This window comes from Mustela erminea, chromosome 17 (assembly GCF_009829155.1).
Source record: "Mustela erminea isolate mMusErm1 chromosome 17, mMusErm1.Pri, whole genome shotgun sequence".
Taxonomy (NCBI): Eukaryota; Metazoa; Chordata; class Mammalia; order Carnivora; family Mustelidae; genus Mustela; species Mustela erminea.
The window spans coordinates 47,055,783-47,066,611 of record NC_045630.1 but is presented as its reverse complement, the minus strand read 5'-3'; the positions used below and the strand labels follow the sequence as shown (position 1 = coordinate 47,066,611).

The 10,829-nt window shown below is 35.3% G+C and overlaps 1 protein-coding gene across 1 annotated transcript in view; it reads left to right on the top strand.

Moving 5' to 3' along the window:
- Positions 1-2,180: 2,180 nt before the first annotated feature.
- LOC116576093 (complement factor H-related protein 5-like) overlaps positions 2,181-10,829 on the top strand; it is a 36,814-nt gene continuing 28,165 nt past the window's right edge. The window contains exon 1 of the mRNA XM_032317905.1: positions 2,181-2,363. Within this exon, the coding sequence (XP_032173796.1) occupies positions 2,282-2,363 (82 nt within the window). The 5' untranslated portion in view covers positions 2,181-2,281. The remainder of the gene's footprint in view (positions 2,364-10,829) is intronic.

Below are 10,829 nucleotides of genomic sequence, written 5' to 3'. Positions count from 1 at the left end.
TTCTTTATACATTTTGGATATTAATATAGTCAGATTTTGAAAGAATAGAATTATTGAGAGTACATCTTTAGATCACAACAAAATTAAACAAGAACACTTACATAATAAACCCAGTGCTAATCACAGGTGCCCTCCTTTATGCTCATCACCCTTTAAACCATCCACCTGCCCACCACCCCTCTAACCACCCTCAGTTTATTCTCTACAGTTACAAGTCTGTTTTATGGTTTTCCTCACTCTTTTCTCCACCTATGTTCATCTGTTACATTTTTAAAATTCTTCATATAAGTGAAATCATACAGTATTGTCCTTATAAGAAATCAACTTAAAAGATAACTAGAAAATCTCCAGTTCCCAGAAACTGACACTTCCTCAGAAATTTTATTTTCTTATTTTTTATTTGTTATTTTAAAAATTAAAGTGAGACTTGTAAATATTGTGTGAATTCACTAAGCCTAGAGAAGAGATAAGGAAATGGACTCTCACATATCCAGTTGTCTGATTTATGATGAAAGTCAGAATAAAGCAGTGTCCTAGGAAAGAGATGATATTTTCAGTAAACAGTGCCAGAAGAATTGGATCGCCATATTTTAAAAATGTATCTGTCGCCCTTCATTATATCATACATAGAAGTCAAATGAAGTCTTAAATGTGAGAGAGAAAAAAATGCTTTTAGAGGAAAGTGTCATTGTACCCTAGGATTTGGCAAAGAATCCTTAAATAGCTCACAAAATAAGCTAACCCAGTAGAAAAAAAAAATTGAAAATTTGTTCTTTTTTAATATTTTAAAAATATAGTTTCTTCTTAACCTCCAAACATTCTGTTTTCTTTTTTCATTGCAAATGTATATCCTGTGACCTTTACAAGGAAATGTTCTCCTATAGCTAGAACAATGAACATGCAAGGGGTCTTAATGACCCAGAATTGTTTTCTCTTAGACATACCAGTGACTCAGCATAACTTTGTGATTTGAACCCTCTGAAAAACTTCCAGTTCAAAAGCAGGCTACCTTTGTCAGTTGGACTTTTTATGAATATATTTGGAAAAATGAATCAAGCATAATTCATACAGAGCTGTCTTTATCTCAACCATCTCAATATTCATCAACCCACTTGTTTATATGCTCTTTATGCATATTATGTTTCAATAAAAGGTTTAAAAACTCAGTGTTCAAATTTCTTGATTTTTGAATTATTAAATGCAGTTATGACCAAGGAGAGTGATCCTGTTGCTTCACACACATATTTAAGAAACCCCAAAAGGAATAATTTCCTGGATTGTGGGAAAAGCAGGCCAGCACTACATTCTAGGCAAAGTTTGCTCACACTGGTCTGGGTCTTGTTTTGAAAGCATTGACTCACTCCAGTTTTGTAAATGATTTTTTTCAATATTATTTTATTTTTTCAGTGTCCAAGATTCATTGTTTATGCACCACAGCCGTGCTCCATGCAATAGGTGCCCTCCTTACTACCCACCACCAGGCTCACCCATCCCCCACCAAGAGTTTCTATTCTTTTATCTTTTGAGGGTTTATGAAATCCAGAGGATATCAGCAGTTACTGCTTTGTACATTCCAAGAACTTGAACGTGTTCCAGCAGAGAACATGCCTGGGTTAATGAAACAAATGAGGTGCATATACGCTGTGGAAATTTTTTGCCTCCATCAGAAAGGACGAATACGCAACATGGACGGGACTGGAAGAGATTATGCTGAGTGAAATAAGTCAAGCAGAGAGAGTCAATTATCATATGGTTTCACTTATTTGTGGAGCATAACTATAGCATGGAGGACATGGGGCAATAGAGAGGAGAAGGGAGTTGGGGAAATTGGAAGGCGAGGTGAACCATGAGACTATGGACTCTGAAAAACAATCTGAGGGTTTTGAAGGGGCGGGGGGTGGGAGGTCGGGGTACCAGGTGGTGGGTATTATAGAGGGCACGGATTGCATGGAGCACTGGGTGTGGTGCAAAAATAATGAATACTGTTATGCTGAAAATAAATAAAAAATAAATAAAAAAAAAAAGAAAAAAAGAAAAGCAGGCCACAGCATTAACATTCAGTGGGAATGCTGGAAGAATCAGATTCAAACTCTGACACTAGTGGGGTTTGGGGTTAATTTTTTTCTTCTACCTTGCAAAATTTCTGAGGGGCGGAGCATCTGGTATTCCCTTTAATTCCCGAGTTGTGTTTCAGTTTCCTTTTGAGCAAGTGCTTTCCTGCGCTAATCACATTTCGTAGAGGAAGAGAACTTGACATCGTGTGAGCACTCTCAGCTATTAAATGTACCCCTCAAAGATCCTCAGAATGAGATTTCCAGGGGAGATCATTTGGCTTATATTGTGGGCTGTTTGTGTTTCAGAAGGTAAGGGTAGAAGAAGGAAAACTTTTTCCTATATTATAAAATATTTGCTAATATGCTTTTCACTGTGATAATAGGAATTTGGTCTAGAAAATGTCATTTAATTACTGTTCTCTAGCTTCATGTGTGTGAGTGGCTTTTGACATTACTAAGTTTAAAAAATTGTAAGTAGCTTATTTAAATGATATGATTATTTATCATAATTTTTGATTTTCTTAAGATTTTATTTATTCATTTGTGAGAGAGAAAGAGAGAGGCAGAGAGAGGACAAGCAGGGGAAGAGGCAGAGGGAGAGGGAGAAGCATGACCTAAGCCAAAGGCAGACACTTAACCATCTGAACCATCCAGGTACCCCTCAAAAACTGTTTTAATAAACATTTTGGAAACTGTAATTATCATAATAATTTCCGTTGAAATTATCATAATTTTTTCTGCTTCGAATTTTGACCAAAATGTTTTGTGTGAAGGTATTAAGAAGTATATGAACATATATAGAACCAGAACAGAAATTAGACAATAGAAGCCGTCAAATCATCCAATGATGGGATTTATTTCAGAGATTGTTGTTAACTCTCTCTAAAGAAAAATCCATGTATCATTTACAATTGATATTGCCAAAGCGTTAGAAGTCTTGCAGACAAGGAGGCATTACTTGTATCATTAGAATGAAAATATCACATAAATTTGAAAAACTTGAACATGCAATGTGTGTAACACTGAGTTATTCAAAAGGGTTTCTTCCTGTGGTATATTTGAGATATATTCTAGATCAGTCTTTAGGAGTAGTGAATACGAATGTAGAAAGCTTTTTTTCTGGTATCATAAGACAATTGCCAGATTTATAATTAAATCTAATTCTAACCCTCCTTCTCAATAGATTAAAAAGTTTCTTTGGAAGAAATTTGGTTTCTAATTAGTGATAGGTAACTAAGTTATGTGATAATATTTGACTGACATTTTTAAACCAAATTAGTTACCTATCATTCATCAATTTCCGAAACTTTTCACTAAGTCAACAAGTTTTGACTGAACCCTTACTTCATGTCAGCCTCTAAGCATTAAGAAACATTAGCAAATAACAGAAAATCTCTCTCCCTGAGCGTCTTTCAATCTAGAAAATAAAGGTAGATATCGCTTTAATTATATCCTTTAGTCATTTTTGTAAGGTTTATTCAAATGTATTTAATTTTTATCTAGGGTAGAGCCTTTTTTCAGTTTTGCATTCTAATATACTACTGCTTGACTTTTACCTTGGAAACCTCAAATCTAGTCACCTTTTCAACTAGGTATTCCATCGTTCCTCTGCACACATAAATTTTATAGTTAGTACTCAAAAGTAAAATATTGTATTGGCAAAGACTTCCAGAACCCTGTTATAGTTACCAACCATACCAAATATCATTTTCTTTTTTTAAAAGATTTTATTTATTTACTTGACAGAGAAAGAGAGCACAAGCAGGGGGACCAACAGACAGAGGGAGAGGGAGAAGCAGACTCCCTACTAAGTAGGAGCCCAACGTGGGACTCAGTCCCAGGACCTTGGGATCATGACCTGAGCCAAGGGGAGATGCTTACTTAACCAACTGAGCCACCCAGGAACCCCACAAACCTCTATTTCTTTACCTAAGTGTTTTTTGTCTTTTCTTTAAAAGGAATACTTTCAGTGTCTCAAAATTTACATATTGTTTGCTGAGGCTTTATGTAGATATCATTTGTCACATAAGTAAGATGTGTTTTATTTGTAGTTCATGTTTAAAACTCAAGAATTGAGGCCAAGTTTAATTAAACGGTTTAAGAGGTTACAAAGTAGAATAGGAATTAAATCTGTGAAATATGTAATAAAAATTAAATCATAGAGATTTAAACTCCTTACTTACATAATTGATTCTAGCTGACTCATTTTATCTGTATTTTGTATTTCATCAAAATGTGTTTAACTATCATATAGGTTTCTTCTAGTTGAATACTGGCCTGAATACTATCACAACCTGCTTTCTTCAAAGGAGCTTGGCATTTTAGCTTTCATAAATAGCCTCTGGTCTGTTTTAAACTGAACATTCCTCAAAAAATGCTACTCACCAGTAAAGAGGAATAACAGACAATAGCAAGAATTTATTGGCGCAAGTTTCTCAGAGACCAACTAGTACCTTTTTAATGTGATAGGCTCTCTGCATTCCCATTGCCATTTGTATAATTGCTTCCTTATAAAACATCATGTTTGCAGGAGTCCCCACAGGCTGCTAAGAATCTGGTCAGATTTACAGGTCAGAGTTGAGAATAACAGCCCCTTAAACATACCACATACTCTTTGAAATTAGCCACAGCCCAGAAATTCCTGACTGATAAATATGAAGAAATTAAAGCCCATTGAAACATGTCCATGTATACACAGGCTATTTTTTGTGGAGAGATATATGTGTTATCTAATTCTGGAAGTTTAAAGGGCAAAAAAGTTCTTTAATTTAGGACTTAGAGATCAAAGCTAGATGATTCTCTTCAATCAGTAGAGGAGGAAAAGGAACTTTATATATGGTTTCAAATTTGAGTTAATCCTAAAAAGGAAAAAATAATTGACGTTATAAATCATAAGAATTAATTCTAAACTATCTTCTTTTATGAGGTTATATGTGAATGTAATACATGGTTATCGAAGCCAGACAACTTGAGGTAGAGGTTTTTAATCCAAAATTCTATGTTTCCATTCCAATATTATAATAAATTTTCTCCTTCTCCCTTCACCAGAACCCCCCATTTTCAGAGATAGTTGTGTGGTGCTTACCTTTATGATGTGACTTAAAGTTGTGCATTGACCCAACTGCCTTCAATATTCTCTCTTCTTCAAAAATATGAGATCACCAGATTGAACAAACCTGAAGTTTATGTGGAATGACAAATACTCGGAACAAATACTTTAGAAGAGTGAAAGCTAGTGTTCCTCACTGCAGTTCACTGTGAATTATCAAAGTTGGTAAGTTCTCTGGAGCATTTCAGTGAGGAAAGGTAGAAAGGGAAGATGAGGGTGAAGAACTGGACTAAGCAAGTCTGGCACGTGGGGTATTCCTGAGGAGGGGAGATCCGAGCAGGAGAGCCCCATGAGAAGAGTCAGAGCAGATGCCCCAGAATGTCATGAGAGGGAGAGGTCAGCCGAAGCAAACCTTACTTTAACGTACACATGTCTAGAGAACGCGCATGCTACTCTTCCGCCTGCACGTAATGCTCGACTACAACTGAATTATTGAGTATCACTGAAATTATTCTTAGCCAGAAGTAAGTTCCCAAATGACAACGAATTAGTAAAAGTCTTCATTTTCGACCTTTGATTGCTAGGGCTTGAGCCAAAGTCTAAATCGATCCACTTTTCTTTGCTCAATCCCTGATTGTAGGACAGCCTTTGCACTTTACCTTCTTCCCAGCAATGCCTCCTCCTCCTCACTACACACACCATCCCCCACCTGCCCAGACCTGTGAGATTCTTGCAAACCCATCTCTCCTGTGCTCACTTTACCCATTTAACAACTTTAACTGGTTCCAGAATATGGCGCATAAAAAGGACATGAAGTAATTGGAGATGAGAGGAAGTGTTACAATTCAGCCGAATATTATAAGGAAACATTATAAAAATGGCTCAGAGAAATTAATGTAATAGAACAGGAAAAAAATCACAAAAATAACAGAAGGAAAAGGGTAAAAAGATTTTACAGAGCACTGCTATTTGCTTTGACATTTTAACGCAGCGCACCAAGTTTCTCAAACCTTGTTGACCAAAAATGTAATAGACGGAAAAGTGGTTACTGAAATGTTCACTTCATAGACTCTCAAAAGTTTTTATTTTTTGAACTAAACTAAAATCATTCCTGACTTCAGAATTATAAGTTAAAATTTAGGACATGTGGACAAGACATACAATGGAATTACAGATATCAGAGTTTCTTGAGTTTATGCCATAGAGCTGTAAGATCACTAAATATTTGTTCCCAAGTCTTATCTATTACATTTGCTACCATCCCTATGCTCTTTCCTGAGGTTGTCTATAATCTGCAGATATAATGGGTAGGCTCCATGAGAATTCTCTAGTCATCCATTCATTTTCTTATTTCGTTTCTTTGTTCATTCAATGATCATTTTTTGAATGACTGTTAAGTGCCAGGCCTCATGACCAGCATTTTCCAAAACACCATTTTTAGTAGGGAAATCAAAAGGAATGGCTATTGTATTTTATTAATATATGTATCTTATCCTATAAGGTATTGTGATGGAGATAAGCAAAAGAGAGACGATAGGATCATTTAGAGGAGGCAAGAAACCCAAATAGGAATGAGAGGATGGAGTGGGATAGGGTTGAGGAGTTGATATGTGAGAGCCTGAATGAAGAGAGGGAAATCACAATGGCATCTTGGGTAGGTTTTGCAGGTTGAATAGGGGTTAACCAGATAAGGATGATAGGAAGGAGGACATTTAAGACTGAAGAAACATCAATTGGTGTACAAAAGACTAACAGTAGATCTGCAAAAATGGAGGCTTGAGATCAGCCCCCACATTTCTAAATCTTCCATCAATGGCATTTCCACAAGTGCTGCAGGTGTAACTGGGTATAGTGTGTGTTGTTTTTCTTCTTTTTCTTTTTCAATACTTATCCTTCAAGATTGTCATGGAGCACTGGGTGTGGTGAAAAAATAATGATACTGTTATGCTGAAAATAAATAAATGAAAGAAAAAAAATAAACATACTTTGAACAACAACAAAAAAGATTGTCATGACAATTATTCAGATGCCAAATCATTCCTGCTAGAGTTTTCAAAGGTCCTCAATTACTGTCACCCTCTGACCCAGCTCCATTTTACAACAACCAGTTGGTATAGACTATTTTAAAAAGCTGCCATTTTGACTTGAACAATAATCAGCATTAGGTTTTAGTGATTCAAACACTACACATTCCACGAAACTTGATTTCAGTGATGTATTCAAGCTGTATCCTGAGAGTAGCTTGTTTCAGCCCTCATTACTGCATACTTGTTTTCTGCCTGACTTGTTTTTCCTAGTACCTGTTCTCCCATTTTTTTTTCATAACCCTGGAATTATCTTCATGGTATTTACATGGTTAAAATTTCTGAAGAAATTGTAAAATCATACTTCCAAATTTTAAAATTATTTTATTTCTTCAAATGCCCTAATAGTGCAATATAATCTCTCTTTTTCTAGAGTTAATTTTTAAAACTTCATTTGTGGACACCTGAGTGGCTCAGTCAGTTGAGAAACCACTTCTTGATTTCAGTTCAGGTCATGATCTCAAGGTCATGAGATCGATCCCTGAATAGTGCTCTGCATTCAGTACAGAGGGGCTGAGATGCTCTCCTCCCTCTGCTCCTCCCCCCAACCCCTTACCCCTGTTCACATGTGCACACAAGTGTGCTCCCCTCCTAAATAAATAAATAAACTCTTTTAAAAAATTAAAACAAAAAATAAAACCTTCACTACAACTGATGTTTTCTTTATATAGATATATATTTAATTGGCCAAATACCTTTAATTATTCTCATGTTATTTACAAAATACTTTAAATATGTTTTATTTTAAAAAGCTAATTGGATCGTATATATATGCACATATAACTAATATGCATATATACCAATGAGAAATTGGAAAAGAATTTTTATATAAAATATCTACTTTTGTTATTTCCATTTTGTCCATTTAATTTTTTTCTAATTTGATTTTTAGTTTTCTTAATAATATATTTTAATATCTACTAAATTTAAAATTAGACTAGCTGAAAGATAGAATCTCCTGGGTTTTTTTCCCCAAATTATTTTAGAAAAACAGACTAATTGTATGAAGAGAACAACTTAAGTCTGCCAAAGCAATCTGGTACACATCTCATTAAGATTTTCTTAAATATATAATTTATCATGATTTATTTCATTTGATTAAGAATACTTATCAAATAACAGTTTATAGATACACTGATTTAAAAACAAGTAATTAGGGGCCCCCGGGTGGTTCAGTGGGTTAAAGCCTCTACCTTCAGCTCAGGTCATGATCCCAGGGTTCTGGGATCAAGCCCCGCATCCCATCGGGCTCTCTGCTCAGCAGGGAGCCTGCTTCCTCCTCTCTCTCTCTGCCTGCTTCTCTGCCTACTTGTGATCTCTGTCTGTCAAATAAATAAATAAAATCTTTAAAAAAACAAACAAACAAACAAACAAACAAACAAAATCCAAGTAATTAGCTCTCTGTTTTATGTTAATAGTATCCCTTTAAAATTTGAAATTGGAAATATTAAATAAATAATGATTATTAAATTATCAAGGATACTAGTTTTTAACTTAAAGAAATTATTTGTAACTATGTCCCTCAAATAGAAGCAAAATGAATCCCAGTCTTATCCAATAAAAAACTATTCACACTCTTATTTAAGGGGAGAATAATTTTAAATTACAAAATCAGGCCAAGAGAATAAAATGTTCACCAGATAGTTTTATAATGTTTTTTTACAAATTTAAGTGACTACATAAACATGTAAGTTGAAATATTTGTTGTTTAAACTTAAATAGTATGTAAGACAATAGAAAGTTTAGTTCATTCATTTCATTAACTTAGAACTTGAGAATAGAGATATTTTTCAAGAAAAGAAAAAATAGAGTCATCAGCTAAGACCTCCCTGAAAATGTCTGTATGCCTTTGAAATACGTTTATGTTACCTACTTAAAGCTGCCAACTTAATTTAAACAATAGTGGTAGCTGTAAATTCATGCCAATAATTTGACTGCAAGGGCTGAAATTACTCTTTTTGTCTAATTAAAAAAATTTTTTGAGAAAGTAGTTTAAGTAAACTTTACTTTTTTTGGTCAATTCAGACAAATAAAAGTCATGTTTTGTAAGATATGCCTAATTCCTGTTAGAACACAAGATAGTGAATCATTGAAATATTTTGTTATGACATGAGCTGATCATGCTCAGCGTGTTTAAGATTAGAACCAAAGCAGACAGGAGGTGAATTTGAGGTTAGAGGATCTGAGTATTACTGAGAATCATTCCTTCTATAAAACAGGATGGAGATTGTCATTCTTCTCAGGAAGCTTACATTTTGTTGGCAGGATAGATGAAATCCTTGTAAAAAGATTATGAATAATAATTATGAATCGTGAACTATGTTGGGAAGGAAGTAAAGTAGGGGCTGAGGGAAAACAACAGAGACGAGGTAGTGGGGTAAGAGCCTTTAGCTGGGCTGGTCTGAAGTGGGTCACTTTGAGGACATAATATTTGAGCAGAACCTGAAAGATGAGACAAAGGCAACCACGAAAAGTCTCCAGTGCACGTGTTGCAAGAGAGAAAACAACCAAAAGACCTAAAGGAAAAAAATACATTTGAGATGCTGGACAAAACATGAAGAAACCAGGGAGAATTTGACACAATGAATTTGTGGTAGAGGAAACAAGATGATCCCAGAGAGAATGGCAAGAGCCAGATAGGGGGTTCCCAGGGCAGAGTAAGGAGTTCGGAGTGTCTTACACGTTAAAGGGGAAGTCACCAAAGAATTTTAAACACAGGAGCGGTGTGACCAATTTTGCAGTAACTCCTGTGTAGCCCTGTGGAGAATGCGAGGACGGAGGCTTGGAGACTGGTTAGCAGGCTGTTTCCCAGTCAAGGTGGCAAAGGATCATAATCAGAGCTGAGATTCTGGAGATGGCAGTAGAAGGATGGACAAATAGGTTAGGACAAATAGGGGGTGGTGATACCATTTTCTTACAGTCAAGAGCTGCCATTTAAAATTCATGGAAATTCTTACGAATTACTTGAAGTAAAAAGACTAATCAATAGAACTCTTCCTCTGTAGTAAACATACATAACAGTAAATACCATGAGAAGGTGGTAGGAAGACGACATCAAAGAGATATGTCCCTGTCTTTTATATCTGGTTGCTAAAAGCAGATAAATAAAGTTGAAATTAATAAAATTGAAAAATCAAGAATTATCTTGAAATACAACCAAGAGGGAATGCATTTGCCTCAGGCTAGCTAATGGGCTGATCCCATGTGTATGTGTCTGTATTGATTGCTGTTTTGTGGATGGATTATTCCTTTGGTAGATTAGTTACTTTTTAAAAAATAATTAATAGGAACCTGAATGGCACAGCCCATTAAGCGCCTCGCTGTTGGTTTGGACTCAGGTCATCATCTCAGGGTCCTGAGATCAAGCCCTCTGTGGAGTTCAGAGCTCAGCATAAAGTCAGGTTAACACTCTGTCCTTCACTTCCTCAGCCCTTCCCCCTTCCCCATCTCCCCTCCTCCCCACCCCATGCAAGCCTGTGCTCCTTTGCTTTCTCTATCAAATAAACAAATCCTTTAAAAAATAATAATAATTTAAATTGAGTAAATTAATTGATAAAAAAAACCCTTTATTACTCTTCCCTTGCATTAACTTAGTAGGATAGGTAATAATTCTATCAAAATGTTAATATACTAATGAAAAAT